The sequence below is a fragment of the Pelmatolapia mariae genome, linkage group LG2 (genome assembly GCF_036321145.2).
Source record: "Pelmatolapia mariae isolate MD_Pm_ZW linkage group LG2, Pm_UMD_F_2, whole genome shotgun sequence".
NCBI classification, from domain to species: domain Eukaryota; kingdom Metazoa; phylum Chordata; class Actinopteri; order Cichliformes; family Cichlidae; genus Pelmatolapia; species Pelmatolapia mariae.
In genome coordinates, this window is record NC_086228.1 from 15,723,986 (window position 1) to 15,749,036 (window position 25,051).

Genomic DNA, 25,051 nt, shown 5'->3' on the forward strand with positions numbered 1-25,051 from the left:
TTATGTAACCTTGCTGACGGGTAGGAACTGCGGAGGCCAGACTGGCTGGTGAGCGTGGCGTCCCCGATGTTTGGAGCCCAGTGGAAACATAGTTATTACGGCCAGAAAGAGTGAACTCACTGCCTACAGTGGCAGCCAGCTTGTTTTGTTATATGGATGATGAAGTTGATGTATGGGCTCCTTGTATGCGCAGAACAGCCACAGTGTTTCTGCCAAGTGATGAATAGCATCAATACTGTGGACTATTGGAAAAGACCGGGGCACACAAGATCTCATCTCAGCTCCTCTTTTCCATTTTCCATTTTTGGCAGATCTCAAATAAATTGTATTGTTTTCCTTTTTGTTTTGTCCTTGCCTTCCTTCCTTCCTCGATCCTCCAGACCCCACTATACACCCCGCTCCTTTTGTGGAACTTTTAATGAGCTAAAAGGTATGCAAGAGTGCACAGGAAAGACTTGACAAAGCACTTTTGAAAGATTAAGGCTGACTAACGGCACAGTGGTGTCTGGTTGGCTTTGTCTCAGCTCCCTTTTCTTTCTCTGCATCCGTCCACCCGAGCAAGAGGCTGCGGGAATGAGCACTGCAATAGAGGCGAGATTAGAATCGGATGTGAATTGGCCTGGAGATTGGTTTGTAGACTGAAAATGCATGAAAATGGAAGATGGAATGGAAGCAGAGAGAAGACTGGGGGACACATGAACAATGAGAGAAGGTCACAGTTAAAAGCCAGTGTGAGATGATAGTGGTGGTGGCGGGTTGAGGGATGAGAATGATTGAGTAGAAGAATTTGCTCTTATCTTTACATGGAAAGTATATAATAGCATTAGATTTTCTTCTCACTATTTAGTCTTATAATGTCATCTTTTCTCTCAGAGTATCCAGTGGCTGCTTTGAAAGCCCACTGTCAGTCTGTGTCTTAGGTCGCCAGTGAACATTCAGGGTGTTATGTGGCTTTCATCCCACATTTCATGTCATTAGTCACTTCTAAGTGAATTTAATGAGAAATTACCTGTTATAGCAGCCAAAACAGGTTTCATGCCACTGAAGAAGCAGCACATTAATCCTTCCTAATGACTTATGATAATCATCTGAGCCTGAAACCTGTGGACTACTCATGGGTGTCTAAGGCAGCTTACCCATAACGCTCATATTGATGGATGATGATCTGAGGTCTAAGATTTTTTTTTTCCTCTCTCTTTGTAAGATTGCAGCATCCAAAAATCATAAGCTGTTTTACAGTACTTGTTGTTGCCTGCACTCCATTTTCCAGTGTTTGGAATCAAATTATTTCCAAGCAGAGGGCTCCATCGATTGTTTGTTGCACTTGGTGTCAGACAGACAGCTTCCATAAAACTTTCATGTGGTCTGCTTTCCTCTTTGCCTCAACAGGAGTCAGTATTTGGGTGTTAGTTCTCACAAAGGGACACTATTGATTCTTGCATTTATTTTCATCTGTGCTTTCCTCTTTTTCCTTCCTTGCAGTGGCAAACATTTTGTGGCGGGAAGAAGGTACGTCTAGACTGCTTCTGCTCCACTATAGCATTCATTAAACTGAGTTAATTGAATTTCTGTAATAGGGTTACTGAACTGTGATGAGAAGGATTAAGTGATTTGATGCTTCGAGAGTAGATAACAATGTTGTATGCTTATTTCCGTTCCAAATGTTCGTACTGTGCAGTCTCATAAGCTTTTTCACGTATATAACAGCGCTGTTGTTACTCTCTCACAGGTCTCGGCATTGGCAACATGTTCTATGTGTTCTATGAAGACGGGATCAAAGTCATTCAGCCGGTTGCATGTGAGATCCAACGGCACATTAAACCCAGTGAGAAGCTGCTGGCTCTGCAGGTGAGTCATCAGAAAACATTTAAGATTCAGTGACTTTTTTTATATTCCATCATTAAAAATGTACGTAAAGCCCAAGTCCAGTCAGAAGGTGGCAGTAATGCTGCCAGAGGTGTTTTGTAAGCCACCAATAAAACAGCAAGATGTGTAAAGACGTCTAACTCAACCAGGCAAAGCTAGCATATCAGAAGTCAACCATAGCTATATGTAGCCATAAGGTGGGGGACTGGAAAAGGTTGCAGTCTTCAAAGAGCAGTGAAATAGTTCTCAATGAATATCTAGTGTCAGTTTTGGGCCTTGCTGTTAAAACAGATCATAGTTTATAATGCATTTCTAAAGCAGTGATGTAGAATACTGTATATGTAAAGGATTTACAGTAATTATTTTAAATACATTTTTACAGAAGTCCTGAACCAACAGTGGGTTTCTGGTTAGAAACACTGTTAATGTATCCAAAAGTATAAAGTGTATAAAAAAGAAAAACACTTGTGTGAGCCCTATTGTGGTTTCTTTGCCGACATGCAGCATAAAAGGAGACCTAACAGGGTATTTTGCTCTTCCTTTGTATAAGTGTCAGAACTCCAATGTTGAAAATTAATAGCACCTAACCTAGTATACTTCAAGTTTAATTGCAATAATTTTAATGACATTATTTAATATGAATTCATGCCTCTCCGCAAAACCCATTTCTTTTCCTAAAGTCCAAAGACTGTTATGATTTGTGCCTGCCAGGAACTCGCAACACTGTGAAATGTTCCTTGTAAAATTTTTATTTTAACTTTGGAAAACCTTGTCAGTGACCAGTTAATTTAATGAAGTGGAAGCAGAGAAGAGGTGCTTGAATAGTCTTGTAAGCCCTTGGCTTGCATAGATCAAAAATGTCAGTGTTTGGATCTTAGTGTTTTACAGTGGACTCCTGTGAACAAACAGGAGTTTTTGTTAATCTTTCTGAAAAAGATGTAATGTGTTATTCACTATTTATATCCTACACATCAAGTGCCCTGTTATCCGACGGAGTGACGGCTTCTGTGAGCAGTTGGATTTATCTGAGGTTCAGAGTCAGCTAAGCTGCCGAACGTTCAGTGTCCTGCTCAACAGTTGATGGTCACTAAACTGTCCAATATTGATATGAGTGATTGCAAATATGATTTAAATGTAGATCTGCATTTTCTCACACACTTGATAAATGATGGTGTAATTATCTTATGTCAGCAATGTCCTTCTTTTTCTCCTGATTTTCAAATGAATGGACCTAAAGCTTTCCATTGCAGTATAGATTAATTTGAACGTTTTTCAGAGAAACCCCAAAGAGAATCAAGATCAGACTAGACCAGAAGAGTCGTCCATGGTGGAAAAATCCATCCCAACAGCTAGGGTGATGGGGGCACGGCTAACAGGTAGAGACATGCAGCCATTCACGTGGCCAATTTACCCATGAGATGATGCTCTCCATCATCTCCTCCCCATTTACCAGATAATTTCATTAGAGACGTTTTCACTGAAGGAAGAAAAACAAACGTGTTCTGTAAACCTGAAAAAACAACAGGCTCAAACAGTCATTTTCCTAACATTGTTCAAATAAATATGTCATTATTTTCCTTCTGTCAGATAACTAATGGGGGAAGAGTAAAGCAAGAGATTGACAGGCAGGCCTGGTGCAGTGTACTGATGTGGATGCAGTACTGATCTGTCGAAGTGGAAAGAGCTGAGTTTGAAGATGAGGCTGTCGATTTATTGGTCAGTCTGGGTTCCTAGCTTCACTTGTGTCTACAACCTTCAGTGACAGAAAAAAGTAAATCAATGTTGCAGATTCAAGAAATTGGCTTCTTTTAAAGGGTGTCTGGGCATAACAGAGGGTGAGGAGTTGAGTCATTCTTGAGTAAAGCCTCCGTTTCTCCGAAAAGGGCATCTAATTAAGATGCCTTCAAGGTAAGGTGTTTCGGGCATATCACCAAAGTGGGGATCAAGGGGAATACCCAAGAAAGCTGGAGAGATGCATCTCTTGTTTGGCCTGGGACTGTCTCAGTTACTCCCCAGAAGAGCTAGAAGCAGTGGCTGGTCTAAGCATCTGTGTTTGGACTGCTGCCCTACGACCTGGATCCCGATAAGTGGTAAGAAATGGACAAATGGATGGACAGTTGAAGAAAACAATGTCCACTAGACACATAGGGTACCCACTGGGTCATGGTGTTAATTCACTAACATAACTCATGCAGTCAGAGTGAGTTTCAGATGGCAGTGGACTGTTTACACCGAGCCTCCCCTACTGAGACACCGTTTATCACTGAAGCTTTCAAGCAGCAAAACATTCAAAGCACTCAGCTGATAGATACCTGTTAGATTTACACGTGTTCTCGAATAGCAGCTTTCCTCTGAGCTGCCTTTCATCCAGGAGCCCTGCACTGATTGGACGGCTGTTATACATAAAGCGATGCCATGAACGCGCAACAATCAGCCAAGCGTTCCTCTGAGAGGTGTTTGTATTAGGATATCAATCACTGCAGCACTCCACTCTTGTCTTGGTGGATTGCGGTGTGAACACATGAGGCCGTTTCCCAGCACAGTGCTCACGTTTTCTCCATCACAGAGGATTGATTGCTTATGCACAGCCAATCCATTATCCAAATCCACCATATAGACTGCTCAACTGCGATACATGTTGTATTGAAGAAAACACAATGATGTCCAATTCTGCTTCAGGAAGCATCTTTATTTGGTTTCCTGTGGAACAAAGGACAATCAGATGTGTTATGAGGTTGTTTTTTTTTTATTATCTATGCTACAGGGTTATGTTAAGTGCGGTGGTTGTCTTAATGTTTACTGTAAACAATAACAATAGCTTATTTTTTATAGCACCTTTTAAAACATACAAAGTGCTTCACAGTTTGGAGAAAACCACAAATTAAAGATAGTTGTACATGTCTAAATATACAAATGTGAGTTAAAGATACAGTCTTAGATTTTCTCCTGCACATTAGAAGAAGAATAGTTATGAAAAAGGACAAAAGGTTAAAAACTAATGACTGCAGAAAACGTTTTCTGCAGTTGTTTAAAACAAACGACAGATTTAGCCTGTTCCAATATGTAGGAGCTACAACCTCAAAATGATCCCCTCTGGTTTTAAAATAAGAGCATGGAACAGTTAAAAGAGTGTGTACAGATTATCGGAGAGGCCAACTGCCACAGTAATGTCTCAGCACATGTCCCTGTATAAGATGGAACTAGGGCCATGTAGGGCTTTATGTTGTTAATAAAATTTTAAAATGAATTCTGAATTTCACTGGAACTGAAAGCTTGTAAAGGCAAAACTATAGCTAGCTTTTGTTAGCAGCCTAGCTGCTGCATTCTAGAGCAGTTAAAGATGGCCTATTGCAGAGTGTGGGATGCACACCATAAGTGAGTTACAGTAATTAAGACAGAAAAAGGCAGGAAAAATTCAAATGCGTACTAAACGTTCCACATTTTTGGGTGTTAGTAAAGGTTAAATCAAAGAAACACGGATGGATGCGCTCAGATGGACGCAGTTTGCACTTTACCATCGTGCTCTTGGTCTTTTGTACAATAAAAATAATTTCCATATCCACGCCGTAGACTGCGCCACTATTTTCCTCCTCCACCTGGCGCTCCACTTGGTATTCTACCTGCACCAGAGCGCGATACATCCACATTTTCCAGTAGATAAAATTTGTTGATCGGCTAAATACCCTGTCGGTGTGGATTGAAGCAGGTCTTAGTGTTCTTTTTTAGGACTCACAGCTTGGTGTTTCAGGGGGTAGAGCAGACTTGGGACTATACTTTAGCCCCAAGGATAAGCCACATGACGTCGGCCAGATCCAGGCATTGCCTGAGATGGCTGGTCCTCCTCCAGTAGTAACAGAACTGGACCAGGAGGGTGTGGTGTGACCATGAGGAACTGAACAAAGAGTGGAAGAGTAGCTGTTGGTGTTTCCAGAGTAGGAGGAGCATAGAGAACCCAAATGCTTAACTTATGTAAATGCATTTTGTATGTATATAAACCTCACATTTTTAATGATAATTTTAATCATAAAACAGTCAAAGGGTAAATAAAAAATAATAATTGGAATTTTAGAAATGCCACATTTATTTTAGAAAACTGAACAGCTTGAACACTCTCTCTATATTTCTTTAATTTTAACAGAAGTGTTTTCTAAGTCTCATGTATTCCAAGAGGACCTTGTTTACTCTCAAGGGTGATAATTAGCATGCTGGTTCAACAAGAAAAAAACCTTTAGGGTAATACTAGCTGGAACTCACCTATAGCTTTTTGAAAAATGTGCTTGGAGAATTCTCTAAAAGCTTTAGGTCCAACTAAGTTATGAGTACATGTTAAAAAAAAATATTGTGAAAGTTGCATCACGTCATACTATAAGAGTACAGAAGTTTGGATTGAGAGCTTGGAGGAACACCTCAAGAGATTAGACATGATTGTGCCGTGACTTTACCACAAAGTTTCTCTTTTTGACACTTTTGGATGTTGCTGCTTCACTGTTTTCGGCACTTTCCCTCCCCACAGACGACTTATGTGTCACAAATGTACTAGCTCTACAAATCATCCGGCGGCTTAGCTGGAGAATATCAGAAGCCTCATATTTCTCACAGCAGCTCTTTAAATGTCATCATCCACATTCACAAGTGTAGAGAGTAAAAATCCTCTAAATATAACTTCACACTAGTATTTTTTTTTAAATATCTTTTAAAGAAATACAACACCGCAGTGTGAATTCACTGCAGCATAATGTCCTACTGCAGTATTTGATGAAAAGATATATATTGTTTGTTTCACACTGTAGTCATTTCCATCATAAAAGAGTACAGCAAATGTTTGCAGTCTTTAAAACCTGTCAGTTACAACATAAATTGCATACATCGATTGCACCCACATATATACTGACATATGCAACACACATATACAGAGAGGATTACAGCCGCCTCCATTCACACCCTCGGCTGGGCATCAGATGTTCGACTTCTCACTTCTTAAAGGTGCAATAAGTTGGATATTGACAGCCCCCCTAGCAACAAAATGACCACAGCGTAGGTCTGCAGGGGTGTCGCAGGGTTCAATAACAATGACTCAACGATTACTTCACAAAGTGGAAGGATTTCTGGCTTTTAAAACTGACTCCTCCAACCTGTTTTGGAATAAACAGCAACAGATGGCGCTGCACCTGGACAATGTAGTCACAGAGAATTGAAATCCTTGTCTTTCTGTCTCTTTCAAGCCAGAAGATTCAAAGCAGTGTCAATGATTTAGTGATTAGCTTCTTGAAATGACCTCTTAGCTGGATGCTTTTGTTTGCAAATTAACCTACAGAGAAGACATGGGCGACATCACTGGGGAGGTCGGCAGTAGAGTTTAGATCCCTCCTCTCTGTTTTTCCCCATCATTCTTAATATAAAGTTGAGTCAAGTTCATACATTAAATAATGCCCCTCGAACCAAGAAAATTTGGCCAGTGAAAAGGGACCTGTCATGGGCTGCCTCTGTGGTTGTAAATATGAGAGAAAGAGTTCATCCCGCCATGCCGGAGTCCTTCATTCATCCTTGCAGCTCCCAAAATTGTCCCACAGAGTCTGAAATGGACGACTGGTCACTGCCTGGAGGATTGGATGACTAGGGAAGGGGGTGAGAGGTGGAAATCTCCTGAGCCAGAAGGCTGGTTGAGTTGCCCGTTAGCCAGGATGGCGAGAGCTGCCAGGAGTGGAAGCTGAACAGCCGTAGACTGTCCGCGGGCTTTGTGTTGAAGAATATGTGCGGACAAGTGGGAGCGATTACAGAGATTTCACTGGACCACGTAAAGCTCATTTATCCAAGTTGCCAAGATAGCACGACTCACATCAGCATAGGTGATAAGACTGCAGGTAGTAAACAACACAGAAAAACGACGAGGTGAAGGTAATTGTTTTTTAATGAGACGTATTTCCCTGTAATATGAAAAACAATTTGCTCACTGTCGGTGTGTGTGTGTGTGTGTGTGTGTGTGTGTGTGTGTGTGTGTGTGTGTGTGTGTGTGTGTGTGTGCGCGCCTTTGTTTTTGCAGGAGGAAGTGTGCCCCACCTCACCAGGAGAGGCGGTTCAGAGGTGTGTGTGGTCATCAGCGGTCAACATCAAGGACAAGTTTATTTATGTGACACAGCCAACCTTGGATCGAGTGCTCATAGTTGACATCCAGTCTCAGAAGGCCGTCCAGGTAATTATCGGGCTAAACTGGAAAAAACAAGTTCTCGTCAGTTTTGCCGGAGACACAGAGAGAGGGTCTGACGATAATACAGGGCAAAAAAAGATTGAATAATCTTTCCTGTTTGTGTCTTTGTAAAAGTGAAAAGTTCTTGTTTACAGTAATTGACTCCATCTGTGCCAAAAAACCTCAAGGTTGCTCGGTGTCCCCATGTTGATTGAACGCAACATATTTCATAAAAACCTTCAATACATCATTGCTCCATATGGGTATTTTCTGTGATTGATTTTGCTGAATGAAGGACACACATGTTTTGTTTTTTTTTTCCCAGTTCCTTACATCATCCTCCTTCATGAAGTTCAAATATATGAATGCTTTAGGCCTAAACTAAAAATGACCTGTATCCAGTTATTTGGGAAACACTTGTATCAGAGGTGTTGGGATATTCTAATTAAGTAACTATTTAGTAGAGCATTAATACAAATAAGTGAGCGCTGTGGTGTGATGATGTATGAGGAGTGTAGTCCAATGTAAATTCAATATAGCCAGGCTTTCTTTATGTCATCTGGCTCAACAAACCAGATCATTAGTGAAAGGTATCAGAATGGTGGTTATCAGCTTTCTTTGTTAACCCACACTACCTTCAACCTAGTATTCTGGGTAATAAACACCAGTAGACTAAATAATTTTCCAGTTTATGGTCTATTAGTCTGAGTAAAACACCACCAAGCATAAAAATACATTTTCTGATTCATTAACTAAATGCACATAAATTACTGTAGTAATGGACATTATATTAGGTACATTGTGTCTGATACTGTGTTGTATTGGGTTTGACGACCTTTGGTTTTCAGCCTGCATAAAACGTAGCCTCAGGTTCATGTTTATAGCTGCCAGCATTAGTGACACCTGCCAATGTAGCCCATCAGCTTCAAGGTTCAACATGTTTCACATTCAGAGATGCTGTTCTGTATACAGAACAGCTAGTTATTTGAGTTAACGTTGCCTTCCTATTAGCTTGAAGCTGTCTGAAGCAGTCTTTTTCCCCAATGTCTGACACCAACAAAACATTTTTGGCTATAAACTGCCTCTCCCTGGTATTTTTCTCTTTTTCTGATCATCCTCTGTAAAATCTAGAGATGATCGTGCCCATCTGGCACAAAAAAAAAGAAAACGTTAAAGAAGAAGACACGTTTCTTTAATATTTCAGGCAGGATGATTTTTGTTATCTTGCTTGAAAACAGCCTGAAACATCATCACTGCTTGTACATATTTTTGAAGCCAGCTAAGAGTACTTGTTCTATTCTGTTTACTAAATACTCAGAGATTTTTTGCATGCATTACTGTTAGAGATTTATCCACAAGCTTTCATTGATGGACTGTCCCCAGTCCCCAATCTGAAAGCCATGATAAAACATTTAGCTTGCATTTCTTGAGGTTGCACATTGTGGAATTTGAGGTACATTTAAGGTCATTTTCCTGCTGTAAAGCCATCCATTTTTCCTAGTTGGTATTTAATTGAATCCAGTGAAATGTGTCTCATACCACTGGGTGCAACAAGAACCCAAAGCATGGTCAATCTAAAATGGTGCTACAGTTTGAGAGGAGTTCTTTTCATGAAAATCTGCACTTTTTTGCTCCAAATATATCGTTGTTCAGTGTAGCAGTCTGCCATTCATCTGGTTTGTTTGGATGTTGTTTGAATGGCAAAATTCTGATTCCATGAAGGTTATTTTTATGAAATCGTGGAGACCTACTCCAAATGTCTATTTAAGAAAAAACAATTTTTATTTGGTTTTCTAGCAATTATTCAAGCAGCTCTTTCAACCTGACCTCTACTTTCTGTTAACTTGCGTGTCTTAATTCCATTACAAAGTAAAAAAGCTTCTACTTGAAAAAAGCTATTTTCTTGTAGTCGAGCTTTGTGGGCATCAATTATTCTCCGTTCTTGAGAATAGTAGGCAGCTGCTAGTTGTTGGGATAAGGTTTTAGGAGTCTGGGTATGTATTAAACTCTGAAATGTGCATCCCCAGGCCTTTCCATAATTCTGACCTAATAAGAAAATAGGCCTAACAAGCTACCGTAATCAAGGTTGGAAACCTTGGCAAAACTTATGTGAGAGGTCAAATCTTTTGGGGTGCCCAAACTTTTATTTTGCACCAAAATTATATAAAACAGAGAGTGTGCTCTAATCTTGTTTAAAATATTCAAAATAATGTTTCATATTTGTCTTTTTAGACATCAGTTTATCATCTACTCACTTAACTATTCACAGTAGCAGAAATTTTGACCAGGGGTTCCCAGCCACTGCTGTCACCACTACAGAGAGATTATAAAATCATTCTGATAAGCAACCTCAGTATCAACAGCAGAGTGAAGGGCTTTGTCTGCATGTGTTGAATTTTTCTACTTGATGAAGTCTGTTGTGTTTCTTACTTGCTTGAAAGCTTGCCAGTGCATCAGCCCGGCTCTGTTCCACTTGAACCACTGCTCTAAAGTGCTGCTTTTTCAGCTTTAAGATCAGCTTTTGTTTGACTGCTAATCCCTGACCTGACCCATTTCATACAAACTGCAACTGTCAAGACCCACAGTTAACCTTAGCGTCAACGTGATGACCGAGTGACCCTGAGACCCACCTCTTAATGGATACTGTCGTCTGGCAACCCTTCAGAAATGCTTTAAAATGGCAAATCCTGCCATCTTCCTCACAGATGGTGTGAGGAAGCCGCCCCTTTAACACTGCCACCTTGCTGCACCCATCTCTTTTCCTGGTGGATTTTTTTTTAATGCAAGGCTTCCTCAGGAAATAGCAGTGAGTAGTGTGGAGTTGAATCATCAGTGTCAGTGGGTTTTTTGGGTGTGTCAGACTAATTCCGGGCTGTTCAGATCCCTGCAGATGTTCCTGACACCGTGATAGCTGTTTACGGCTTGCCAGCCTCTCAGGGACCTGCCAGTAAGCAGGTTGGTGTCCCAGAGTCTGTCACAAGCTCATTATTCAGTCGCCTGGAGGTTTAGCTTCATTGCATTATATTACCAGTTGTTAATTAACCACCTGAACCCGTCACTCATCTTGAATGGTAAAAGACACACAAGTTCTGGTTTCCCAGATTTTCGTGTTCTCATTGGATTATTAATATGATTGACATGCCGAAAGCAACAATAACAAGTGATTTGCGTTTTGAAATTTGCAACCAATTACATTGTTAGTTAACAGTTTTTAATGAGCAAGCTGTATTTCGTGCATTATAACTAATTAATTGCAGAGTGCATGCGGATACTTGTGTGGAAGTAGCTGCAATGTTCTCCGCACTTCATCTCTGACAGATCTGTAGAAGTTACTAGAGCATATTGGCTGAGGATCTTTATAATCTTCCTCAGCCAGAAAGAAGTTGTCAGTCGAGAGGAAAAGAACAACGTGAACACCTGTTTTCTCTGATGACTACATGCTCGGAGATTAGTTAGGATTCAACAGATATTCTCATCTTATTTGCAATAACTCTCTTAGGAGAGGTTTACTCTCTCAGTAATACAGTATATATTTTGCCAAGGTAAACAATACCATTAGGACTTTGTGGCAAAACAAATATTATAGAAGAAAAGCTGCAGTCAAAGGGGATTGTGGGAATACAGGGTTGCAATAATTCTTTTTAAAAAGATGATTGCTTTTTTCTTGCTGTTGTGAAGAGTAAAGCTACTGCATGCTCTCGCTTCCCCTGAGATTTCCGTATTCCCTTTGAGCCGGCTGTCTCTCTGCACTCAGGTGGACATAATGCATGAGGAGCGCTTCTCTGTCACATACGACTCATCTATTGTTCTGGTTGGGAATATTGCCGCTGTGTGTCAAAGAACGGATAAAGACTGAAAGCAATTACTTCAGTGTGGTAAAGCAATTGTGTCTGTCACCACTTGATTTGAAATGCAGCTCAACACCAAACACACCTTATACATAAAAAGCACACCTCCAATCTACCTTGTTAAAAGAAGACTTGGTCCTGTCAACCCGCGGTGCATTAGTCTGCAGGAAAACTTTTCAAAAGCATTACCATTGCACATCAAAGAGGGATCTCTTCAAACACAAAGTCTAGTTTGCCTTGCGTTATTATACCATGGCCCTGCTGTCTTTGGGCTCAGTTTGGTTTTCGATCGGTTGTGCGTTCTCTTTCAGACGGTCAGCACTGACCCGTATCCGGTGAAGCTCCACTATGACAAATCTCATGACCAGGTGTGGCTGCTCAGCTGGGGAGACATGGAGAAGAACTTTCCTACCCTGCAGGTGTGTCCGTGGTTCACTAGTTAATTATATTTCAATGTTTTTCTCTCCTCTGCAGTCCTTGTCTGTTTTCGTCCTTGTGAAACTGTTGAAAGCAGTGAGTTATACAAACAAGCATAGAGATGCAGACTATCAAGGCAAAGTTCGGATGGTTCACATGCTTTAAAATGTATTTTGTTCACCAACTGTCAGAAAATTGTGAAAAATACCAATCATGGTGTCCCAGAGTCCAAGGCTGCTCATTTTTCCTTTACCAACAGTGCCAAATTAACTGGTCATTAATTTTCTATTACTTAACGAACCCTTTCAGGATTCTATAAATAAAGGGAGCTGATAGAGGAACTTAATATCTTCCTGCTGATTATATTAAATACCCTGTGTGGAGACAGGCTTGTGTAAGCTGTAAAATCAGCAATAAGAAATAAATATTAGCATAACATTACCAACAAAGCCAATCCAGAAAGCTACAGGTGATAAAAAACCAAGCAGATCTTTTCTCCCTGCAACAAATTCAGTGACTTCAGCTGTGCATTATTTGACAGTTGAAAACAGATTTTATTTTCATTGCTTCTCCCTTAGAGTATATTTTAAGTTATTAAATGTAGAATACTCCAAAAAATCCCATTCCCCATTTTTTCCAAAATGACATAAATGCATTAATCATTCAGTCTTTTCGGGATTTTAAGTTGTTGGCCTATTTGTCTTACCTGCCTAATTAAAAGGCACTTCGAGTCCAGCAAGCATGAAGGCTGTAGCAGTAGTTTTTGGTTCTGAACCACTACACATAAATCAAGGCACATAAACTTCTGACCACAAATGTAGAGTGTTGTATCATTAAAAAGTTAAATTAATATATATATATATATGTATACATCAAAAGATGGTGCATTTTTTGCACATCAGGATTGGTCCATCTCATTCACACTGCTCTTTAGATATCCTGTCCTGACCACTTGTGTCTCTGTGAACAGCAAACATTAACTTGTTGGGTCAACATCAAAATGACCCAAATTTCATGTAATAATTTTTAACATGATATTCAAGATGAAGTTTTGCTGGAGGAGAGCCAGTGCAGCACACATTGCATACTTCAGCTGGTAAAAGCAGGACCTCTGGGGAACACACTGAAAATAGCACTCGTACTAACTAAATCTACTATTTCTTTCTTTATTTATTTAAATTCTGGAATTCACTACACTTATTGATTGCACCTTGTAAATACTCTTTGTATATGTTCAGTTTTGAGGACTTTGCTATAAATGGAACAAATACTTAATGAGTGTGTTTTTTAATTGTTTCCTTTGAGTCAAATTGAGTGGTTTCATTGGAAATTCTAGTTTGTCATCAGCAGCACAGAGATTTGTAATGCAGGGATTTGGTCTGTGGCAATTTGCCTTCAGCATTGTGGTACAATCAAAGCAAACCCTGCCTACACACAACCACATGTCTACATGCTTCCATGCATGCATGATGATTATTTAGACACCAAGGAATATAGCACACATCACCTCCTACTGAGAAGCTCCAGCAACTCAACAGCACGAGGAGAGGCTGAAGAGTTTTATCTGTTAAAAAATGCTGGAAACCTTTGCAGCTTTCTGATATTAGTCCCTTTTGGTTCATTGTTAGCTCCAAGTAAGCATGATTTAAAGACTTTAATGAGGAGAAACCAGCAGCACTGAGTGTATTCATCAAGCTCATTTTAAACACCCACCTGCTTCTCTGTTGGTCTTCACCAGGTGATCAATCAGGCCAGCGGAAGAGTCTCCCACCACACCGTTCACACACAACCGGTCGGCAGGCGCTTCGACAGAGTGGACGATTTCTTCATTCCCGCCTCCAGCCTCATCATTAACCACATCAGGTACATCCAGCATGATCCAGCAACATTCCTAATGTAAATTGATTTGCAAATTAGGTTCACCCCTTTGGCATTTTATTCACTTTACTTAAAATCTCTTCAAGACTCAATACAATAATTTGAATGGGCATTGTTTTGCGCTACTTGAGTGGGTTTTTGGATCAAGGCCACATAGTTATCTGATGAAACTGGGCACCCTGAAACAGATTATATAATTCCTTATTTTTAAAATAAATTCAAAAGACTAACAAGAACCAGCACAAAAATCACAAAAGAGTTGTGCAACTAAGCAGAAAATAAATAATATAAGCATATTATAAGTATTAGAAATTTTAAATATGTCAGTGTACACTTTGCTTTACATTTCTTGGCAGTATCTCAAAGGACACTTGCAGAAAGTCGCAGGATCCTTACAACTGTTAAATATCCTTTGACTATTTAAAGTCTGGTTTGGCCATGAAGAAAAAGGCCAAAGTTACTGATTTTTATTTTTTTTTAATCGAATCACTCGGTCATAAAAACTTCCAAAAACAAAGAAAAACTAAATAATCTCAATCTTAATTTTTCCAACTAACAGATTACCAAAAATATTCAGTTTTCAGTAATAAACAGCAAGTGGCAGAAAATGATCTGCATTCTTCTTGAAAACTTTTTGAACAGTTACCAGATTTCATTACAGTTGCAAATACTGGATTAATTAATTAATTTCATCAATTATTATTTTATCTTAGATGTTGCTAGGTTGCTTAAAATCAAGTCTTTGTTGGCTGTGTTCCTGTGCAAAGACTGTAAATATTACACAGTAGCTCTGGTAGATCTTGTACGCAGTGCTTTTCAAATGCTCAAAAAATAAGAGGACTGACAAATGCAACTGACTAGAGAGATAGGCATGTCACACTGGTAAATTTATAATTCGATTCATTTTTTATAATTCTGTAGATTTAATAATACATCATAATAGATTCTGAATCTACCCTTCAGTGCATGTTAAGCTGTAAGGCATCTTCATGCCTACATTAAAGTGTCTGGGAGGCAGAAGCTCAGCCCATCCAACTGGTTCACATTCCAAGCCATCAAATACTGCTCTTGGTCAGAAGTCGCTGGGATGACAGACTTACACATGTCCAAGGTGTTTAGGCATCGGTGTCCTGATGCAGGGGCTCCTGCAGTATTAGACTCTAAGAGGTACTGTGTATCAAATTCAAATAAAGGAGACACAAGGGGGAGGTGGAGGTCTAGGATACAAGATGCTAAGGCAGGTTGCAGTTCATCTCCCATTTAGAGCGTTGCTTTTTTACTCAGTGGTTAGTTAAGTTTAGGAGTTTATTGTGATTTTGGTCACTTGGTCACAACATTAAGGTGTATATTAAAAATGTCATGTAAGCAAATAATCGTGCAGCAAAAATAAGGAGCTGAAAAGGAACATCAACGAGGATGTGTTTCTTTAATGGCCACTTTGGCTCCAAAAGTGAGTCAGTCTCTGAAGAAAGCATTTTTGTAACCAGATACAAAAAAAAAAAAGATTGTGGCCTTTATAGTAAACACCCACACCCTGTTAGGGGTATAGAGGTTTTGACTGACAGATGGGACAAAGGAAAGTGGCTACAGCTGACGGCTGCCTGCTAGGCCCTACCTTTACTAATTTGATTGAAATAGACCTTTCAACCTTTCGGACTCTTTTCTTTTTCTTTTAAGGAAATAATGTAACAAATTTCCGAGCTTGGTGCTAGACATTACCAGTAAATGGTGATTACCTGATAAATCAGCAGCAATACCTGAGGCTTAGGTTTATTTCCAGTTCTGTACAGGATGTCCACATAATGTGCATTAACTTTAAAAACAATTAAATAAGCTATGCCGTTTATAGCTGTTGAAATTTTCCTTTCAGAAACATCAGGACCAAAACAGAATAACAACAATTAAATGGAGCTGCCTCTTACACAGATAAAGATATCCCCAAACTCTTTGTGTCAAACGGTCAAAGAGTGGTTTTAAGAATGAATCAGCAATTAGTATTATCATCAAATGCCACTACTTACAGGAGTCATTAGTGTTTTCTTTGTTCTCACCGAGATAAAAAAAAAACAACAAAAAAAAAACAAAGTCAGAGAGGGGGGGCAGTTTGGCACCTCACCTGCTCTTTATCGCTTTAGTTCATCAACAACAAAGCATAGACCTGCTGAGTGCAGAGTGCATCGAAACGCTGCTTCGGTTTTCACATGTCATGAGCAGCTGTCACACCCAGGCTTAACACGGATAGAGAAAAGCTTTTCCCAAACGCTTGGCTAATGTCACGGAGAGGCCGGGAACAAGCAGGAGGTCTGGAGGATTTCAGGAAGTTAACGGTCTCCTGCCGAGGAGGAGCACGCAGTCCGGCGTGTGTGTGTGTGTGTGTGGTGGGACTGTGGGTGGGGTTGCTGGCACAGCTGTAATTAGATCCACTGAGACCTGCAGGGAAGATTGCAGGAAAGTGTGACCATGTTTTCTTTCTTTTTTTCCCCACAATGTTGTGTGAAAAGTGCTCTCTTTAACAGCTACTCATAGTTAAAAATAAGCTTTCTCTTTGGAGGTGCAACTATTATGAATGTTTTTCATATGGCTAAAATCTGACACAGTACCTGAGGCTGAAGCCGAGTACTCTTCTGGAGAATGTGTGACAACATGTGAAGCAGGACAAAGCTTTGGATCTGTACACAATTTTTATTTGGACAGCTGTTTTATTGCAGATAATAGAGAAGTTGGAATTAACTGCTACCCTGTGGCTCTGATTTTTCTTTATATATCTGGTACTCACACAGGCATTTATCTGCTGGCAGGAACGCTGCATCGATTAGTCGATTAAGCAACATGAGAAGTGTGTGAACGGCCAACATATATTCAGCAACTTCCAGGGATTGTTTAATGACTGGGGATTCCCTCGGCAGCTACTATAAAGCAAACAGGAACTTCCAGGGGCTGTCATTCATTACAGCCATCGACTTGTAGCCAAGCAAATTTACATGTCAGCAAAAGGAAAGAAAAAAAAGTGGTTGTTTCTTATTTATGCCCACATCTATAACACCCTGCAGCTCAAGCTACCCACACTTCTTTTTTTTTTTTCCACAAATTTCTAATCATTGCACAGACTCCCTTTTGGCAAAACAAGTCGAGCGAGATGTTGATTTGATGTTTCTTTTTGTGCTGGAGGATGGGTGAACAAGAATTGCTGTGCTTTAGATATATTTTACTGTTCAGCATCCATTGTCGCTGCTCACGAGCTTTACCCTGAGGATCTTTTACTGAACTGCATAGCAAACATTACTCTGGGGTTAAGTGTTTAGACTCAGCCATTTCTAAAGTGAAAACACTTACACAGAGATGAGTTAGCATGCAAAGCAGCCTTAGTTGAACATAGCCATGTCGTGCAGAATTGGGGGAAATCTTTTATGCATTAGTCATTGGTACAAACGACAAACAGCAGCTGTCAGTTTGGCACAGAGCAATCCGAGTCTGCCAGTGAAGCACCCCAGCTGTGTTCACATCACAGCAAGGCCAAACAATGTCTGATTATCAATTTTTCATACATGAAAAAAAAAAGTCAAACCATTGAGAAAAGTATTTGTTTCATCGCATCGACCTTTTGCTTCCAAGCATGTTACCAATATTTCACAGCATTTGTGCACTAGTCATTGATCAGCCACAATACTGATAATAATCCATGGCAAAACAATTTCAGTGTTGTTTGATAGGCAGAGTTGTAATATTGGTCTGTAAATCACCAGCTATGCCTGCCAGTGGATGAAAATGGTTTTTCAGATTTAAACTGCACGATACATTTTTCTGATGATTTTCTTCTAGATTCTCCCCATCTTTCTTCAGAGCTTATTTTTAATATAGGTGGGGGACACTATAGTAGAATTAAGAACCAACATGTTTAGTGATGGAGGGCTTTTTAATTGACATAAAACCACTTTGGTGGTTTCACAGAAATGATCGAATGATCATAAATCTTTGTAAGACTCCAGTGAATCGAATACCACCTATGAAAGTTAACATTAACCAGTGTATACTGTCAACAAATTTTACAGTCTAAATTACTCATAAGTCCTGATTGTATAATGAAAACTTTGTCTAATTAATTCATTTGAATGGGCATTTTAAGTCTTGGCTGTTCTGAGACTTTGGCTGTATTCACAAGCACTTATTGAGAGAGATGCTAGAGCTTCTTGTTAGGATACAGTGCAGTATTCACAACGCTTCACTCATTCCACAATTTGTCGTATTACAGTGGTTGTTTCTTATTGAATCTTAGGATTCAATTCATTTTTCACCCTTAAAATTCTACAAATACCCCATAATGACAAAGTGAAAAAGGTTTGCGCACACAGCCACCAGTATAGACCAGTTCGGAGCCAGGAAAAAAACAGCAAAGTGTAGTTCATTTAAGTTTGATGTCAACTCTAAGTAAATGTTTATTGGATATAATCATTAGTTAGGCTAGCGTTGACTCTGCTAGCCTAACTAATAAATAAGAGAGAAATTCTGAAAGGCTGCTGATATCACTGCTTGCTTCTTATGGAAGTAACACAACAACATATTTGAGCAATAACAACTTGGTAGGATGAGTGCACTAGTCCAGTGTTAGACTCTAACCTTAAATAAAAGTCCAGTCCAGGTAATTAATTTGGATTAGATTGTCCAAGTCTCTTACCGTTTTCCTGCAGCAACCTGCCTACTCTGACCTGTTTCCTTTGTCTTTGCTTTACTTATTCTGAAATCCTTGGTTCCCCTTACAGGGATTAAACTAGTTGTTTTTCAGTGGTGGTCCTCAGTTTCCTTTCAGTCTTGGCTAAATCCATGCCTGAGAAAAATATGCTTTTTGTATTTTTATTAAATGACAATGAGTAGAGAGTAGCTCTTTAACGGTATGAAGGGGGTGGAGTGCAGAACAGAAAATGGTCAAATAATTCATATTGCAAGTTCTTAGAGTAACACTGAGTTAGAAAAGGAATAATTAAATCTGCTGTTTTCCTGATTAAACTGGAAAAAATATATATTTTTAGTTGTGCAAATGAATGAAAAGAAATTGTCTGCTCCACAATTTTTGTGCTAAATGCAGACAACTCTTTTGTAGCACAGTCTAGACGTGGCCACAAAATATGAAAAACTGCTCCATTAATAATAAGACAGGCTAATTAAAGACTATTTAATATGCCAAAAGCCATTGATCGTTAGCAGCTCCAAACCAACAGCAGGAAATTTAAAAAAAAAGAAAAAGAAAAACAACCCAAAACTAAATAGTGATCACATAATAAGTGAACTATAATTAATTAAGGAGTAAAGCCAGCCTCGCACACGTGAGAAATAGTTCTTATCAATTTATGCTCACATGTTACAAACCAAAAACTCTGATTTAGTTGTTTCTGTGACCCTGTGCAATCTCCTGCCTGGCCCCAGTGGACACAATGATCTCTGGATCAATGATTCCCTTCACAGTGATGATAATGTGCTGTGTGGCTTTCAAACAGCCATTTTCTGTTCACAGGTACAGACAGTGTAGTGTTCAAACGGCATAAAAGATGATGAATGACGGCAAGATTGAAGTGCCTGTCAGCATCAATCACCTGGTATTCGCATTTAATTGAGGCCTGTCCGCTCCTTGCATATTCCAACTGTTCAGCTGTTAAAGTGTAATGTGCCATTAGGAGGTTCTTTGGGTTTTTCTAATGAGTAGCATTTTCACTGATTGTTGCCCACATATAACACTGCTATAATTCTGTTAAATGGGAAAGTGTAGATGATTTTAGACAGCCAATATGAAGATTGCCAGAGGGCAGAATATGGCCGTTTTAGTGTTTTAAATGGACCTCTCAGATATGTTAATTTTTGCTCCTGAAAATTTCTTTAAAATTATGACAGTCCAACAATCGTCATAATTACCTAGTAAAAAAAATCTATTTCTTATTTCAGGTTGACCTTGTCTTGTTATGTGCATTGTGCTGGTCTATTTAAGATTTTTTTTCCACCTGCAGGTTAAGCTTCTAGGGGGCATTTTACTGTCAGATTTCTTTAAAAAAGTCAAAAATTACAGAACATTTTCAAATACAGTGCGTGACTGTTCAAAGCAAATGACTTGAGCTCTGAACTAACAAGATGTCCTTCTGCATTAATCATCCAAAAAGGCCGGGAAGCTGAAGAAGACAGCCCAAAAATGTATGATTTTGCCTCTCAAATTCAGCTTACAAGCACTAATTGCTAGTCAGTCTGTATTAGATCACAAATTATAAAGAGTGTAGAACTAAACACAGCTGCAGCTGATAGGATGATGTAGTTGGTCATAAAACAAATAATTAAAAATGCAATTTGATGATGGTGTAGGATGGGAAAACTAAGAATCATCAAGATTATTATAATTAACTTGGGGGAGAGATGAGTATATACTTCAAATTTCATCAGCAGTTGTTGAGATATTTTATCTAATAGTATGAGTGCTAGAGTTAAAGGTAAAACTCTGGATTAGCAAAGTCAGACGCTCTTCAAGTCTGTGAAACAAAATTATAAAGTCGTGCAGCAATCCAAGGAAAAGCAATCCAAATTCGTCAGCACAACAAGACTGAGGAGACTGTATGTTTATTTATATGGGGATGAGTTTCCATTATAATACCTTTTACAACTGGTTTTCATTTGAAAACCAAGTTAAACCCCAAATTTATTTACTTTTTTCCCCCTAAATCTTCCTATATCTGTAAACTTATAGATTAAAATCAGTTTCTTGCATGTTTAATTGGTCCACTAACCAATAATAGTCATGTGCCACCAACCACAAAGTCAAGAAAGAGCTATCAGGCTCTCAATCCTTTCAATGTCCGGGCAGAGTGAGGTTTCCTATATTAAGTCAAATTAATCTGCAGCCTCAACTCCTGGTGGTGCCTTTCGATTGGTTCCAAGCAGGTCATGGGAGAAATGCCACCGGCGGTCAGAACTACAACGGTACCTGATGGTCTTCTAATCTTGGCAGAGCAACACAGTGCTGTAGTGGCTAGCACTCATGCCTTACAGTAAAAAGGTCCTAGATTTGGATTGACTGACAGCTGAGCTTTTTTTTTGTGGAGTTTGCATATTCTGCCTGTGCTTGAATGAGTTTTCTCCAGGTACTCACTCCACTTGGTTTAAAGGAAAGCATTGACCAATTACAATCCACAAAGGCTAAAAATGCAAAAGTTGCAGCATCACTAAGGAGGCAAATTTCGCTGGCTGACTCGCTAAATCTCATTCTCAGCAATGTGTGCATGTGCTGAGTTGGGGCATTTTGTCAGATAGCCGAGATGTTTGCTGGATGGGGATTATAGGAAATACATTGTGCATTATTTGCAGTTTATGCATCAGAAACTGTATATAGAAATAATATACAACATTTAAACTTGCTTCTACATTTGTGTTTTGTTTTAACACGGGGGTCTATGGGGATTGATTTGATCTCGAAGGAAGCCTCAAGAGTTTATTAAACAAACTGCAGATTTGGGCAGTTGTGCATTACTGCTTGGACGGTCTTAAATGAGAGAAAAGTATCGCTAAAGTCATGCTCAGGTAAACCGAAATGTTTTGGATATATTCTGACACTATTTTTGTACAAAGTGTTCAACCAGTCAACTGGGTTGGCAGTTTCTTGATTCTTAATTTGGATTTCAGAAGAAAAATGTGATATTGATTAAATCTTTTCTTTGTTTTTCTCTTTAAATTCCCTGCAGATTTGGCCTCATCCTTCATCGAAATGAGCCTGTCCTACACAAGATTGACCTGGAGACGACTTCATACGTGAAAAACATCAGTTTATGGGAGTACAACTGCATCCCCAAGTCTGTAGCCTACACCCATCTGGGTGGCTATTACTTTGTTAACTGCAGGCCAGACTCTACCGGTGCCACGCAGCCTCAACTCATCTTAGACAGCGTGACAGACAGCGTAATTGGACAAAACCGTGACATCACTGGCACTCCCTACGTGTCTCCAGACGGCCACTACTTGGTCACTGTGGATGACAGTGATGGCTTGATGAGAATCCAGACGATCTCAGAGCGAGGGCAAATCCAGGAACCCTTCGATATCCACACCAACTTGCACCTATCTGATCTGGCCTTCCAGCGCTCCTTCACCGAGATCCACCAGTATAATGTTTTCGGCAGCTCCGGCCGTCAAACTGACACTCTGTTTGTGGAGCTGAGCACCGGCAAAGTCAAGATGATCAAGAGCTTGAAGGAGCCCACCAAGTCCTTTGAGTGGCCGTGGAGCAGCAAGAACAGGATCATGGCGGGCAGCGGACTGTTCGGACAGTACCTCATGACACCGTCCAGAGAGTCCCTCTTCATCCTGGATGGACGGCTCAACAAGCTCAACTGTGAGATCACCGATGTCCTCAAAGGCAACGTGGTGGTGTGGGTGGGAGAGTCTTAGGGTCATGACGATGAGACCCAGTGAGCTTTTTCCTTTCAAAGGTACTAATGCACTGAATTCTGTTGCAGATTCTTTAGTTTTGTGGGAGTCCGATAATGAAAACCACAGATTCAGAAACCAAATTGACTTGTAAGTCAGATGGATGAGGGACTGTCATCCGAAAATGAAAAAAAATAAATTAATAAATAAAAAATGCTAAAAAAAGAACAAATATGTGAGGGCATAATTGATTGATATTGTCTTGAAGCCAAGTTTGTTTGTTTTGTTTTCACCTGGTGGTTTGCCTCTACATCAAAGTTGCTTGCTAGTAACATTTTTTTTTCAGAAAAATTGGTATGAAATCATAAATATGTGCAACTTTGCATTATTATTCGGTTGTATTCAGTGTGTGGGAATGCTGTAGATAATCTCTTAACAAAAACAAACTAAAGTGAATCAGCAGAAACGCATATATACATATGTATTGTATACACCCAGATTAAATTTTATAATTTCAGTTTTCCCATTCCCAACTTTTTTCCTGTGCCTTCAAGGAAAATTCCCCTCCATCAGAGGAATTAGCATAATTATTCCCAGTGTGACTGCAGACTAACACCTCTTTCTTTGACCCCTTCATTCATGGTGAGCGTGAGTGGTTCCTCACAAATCTACAGCTCTCGTCCATCGAATGCAGCCAAGTCTGTCTAATTAAAACGAGCCCTTGCTGTGATCCCATCCTGTTTGAAGTGGAGACTGAGTGGTTCATTATGGTTGTGTGCTCTGTAACCTTTGATCCGAAATTATAACCAGCTTTGGAAGGTTTTGAATGATATAGTTTTTTTTTTTTCCTCTTCTTTTCATTTATAGTCCAAAGCAGAAAAATGAAAGTCAGTGGTGATGTTAGGTAAATATTGCCAGCTTTACACATTGTGAAATTTAACATATTTCAAAAATGTTCCTTAGCTAAGAGTCAATAGAGCACTCGTGTGTGAAGAAAATTCTGTCATAATTTTAATATCCCTGGACCAAATAAAAGAAAAGCATCTTAGAGTGTAGCTGAATGTGGAGCACATGCGTAGTCTGCTCTGTTTGACAGCGTGTTTCAAGTGGATGTTTTAATGTGAAGTAATGATGAACTAGGACACGGGGGACTGGGGTAGATGTGGTTGTGCTGTGTAGAGGGTCTTTGAGCATGAGAAGCAGCTCTTTCTAAATGCTCCTGCAGTAGTCAATGGAACCGTTTCCTAGCTGGACACATTTCTATGCATTTTCACCCTAGCACTCTATGACTCTGAATCACAATGGGCAACTGTATCTCAAATTTAGTATGAACTTTTGATGTGTACAGATTATATATAGTCATTCTGTCTTTCCAGTTAAAGCGTATATACTTTGATTTAAATTTTCCTGTTTTAAACCCCGACTCTGCTGATGACGACCTCTGACCTTTCTCTATGTTAATGTCCTGTACATAGCGGCTGGCTGTGAGTCCATTCGTTTCTCATCAGTGTACAGATTCTGCCAGGTTCTGTTCATTTCAGAAAATCAGCACACTCCTTTTTAAGAATGAAAAACAAAACACACAGCTATCATTATGGACATCCTGTACCCAAGCAGCACATTGTGATCACAAACACTGCTTCCACCTCCATATAGCCATGTCTCGTATGTTCTTTCATGTGATTGTTATTTATATAGAGAAAACACGCTTGTCATTTTACCCAACAATAAAAAATATATCATGAACCAAGTGTATCGTTGTGTCTTTTTGTTGTTAAAGTGACCTTCTATAGAGGCCGCTTTACAGCTATGGAATAAAGGCTCCTTTAGGAGCCAAGCTGACCGTTATTTATTCTGCAACAAGAACAAGGTCACAAGTCTGTTTTCCCTTTGGGTGCATTTATCTTGCAGCAAAGAATGCTTAAGATAACTGTAAGAAGCAGAGGGGGAAAAAAATACATAAATTAAGACTTACTAGTTTCATGCAAAAGTGTGTGTGTATTTTTGTTATTGCAGGCCTCAGCCACACAGAGACCAATCAGCTTCCCTAAGCTTGCTGGGGAACAATGTGTATTCCCTGATGGTTCAGGAATGATTGCTGGAGGTTACTGGCTGTGTCAGCTGAAATCAGTCACCAAGAGCGTCCTGCACCAAAAACCTCCTTGTGATTGCTTTGGTTGCTAACAGATTACCGCAGTTGCCCATAGTGTGCATGGAAGACACCGATTTATCTGCAAACACTCGCCTGCTGCTTACTGAGAAGTAGTGAAACTTGAAAAAGTGTGACCCAAACCAGAATCGGAGGGGGAAAAAAACCCCAACACAATTGAAAATGCATGACTTTTACTTTGAAAGCGAAGAGTCTTTGCAGACAAGTTAACATCTTCCATGAATACTGTGAGTGAATGTGACACTTACAGCTAGAAAGAATTGCAATTGCGACCCCTGTCTTCTAGTGAGCAGTGGT

The 25,051-nt window shown here is 39.7% G+C and overlaps 1 protein-coding gene across 2 annotated transcripts in view; it reads left to right on the forward strand.

The window, feature by feature from the left end:
- Positions 1 to 24,330, forward strand: part of fstl5 (follistatin-like 5) — a 187,945-nt gene extending 163,615 nt beyond the window's left edge. For both annotated transcript variants that reach the window (XM_063493843.1, XM_063493852.1), the window contains 6 exons: positions 1,483 to 1,509; positions 1,730 to 1,848; positions 7,907 to 8,056; positions 12,210 to 12,317; positions 14,054 to 14,178; positions 21,903 to 24,330. In XM_063493843.1, coding sequence (XP_063349913.1) covers positions 1,483 to 1,509; positions 1,730 to 1,848; positions 7,907 to 8,056; positions 12,210 to 12,317; positions 14,054 to 14,178; positions 21,903 to 22,605 — 1,232 coding nt within the window. In that variant the 3' untranslated portion in view covers positions 22,606 to 24,330. The remainder of the gene's footprint in view (positions 1 to 1,482; positions 1,510 to 1,729; positions 1,849 to 7,906; positions 8,057 to 12,209; positions 12,318 to 14,053; positions 14,179 to 21,902) is intronic.
- The last annotated feature ends 721 nt before the right edge of the window (positions 24,331 to 25,051 follow it).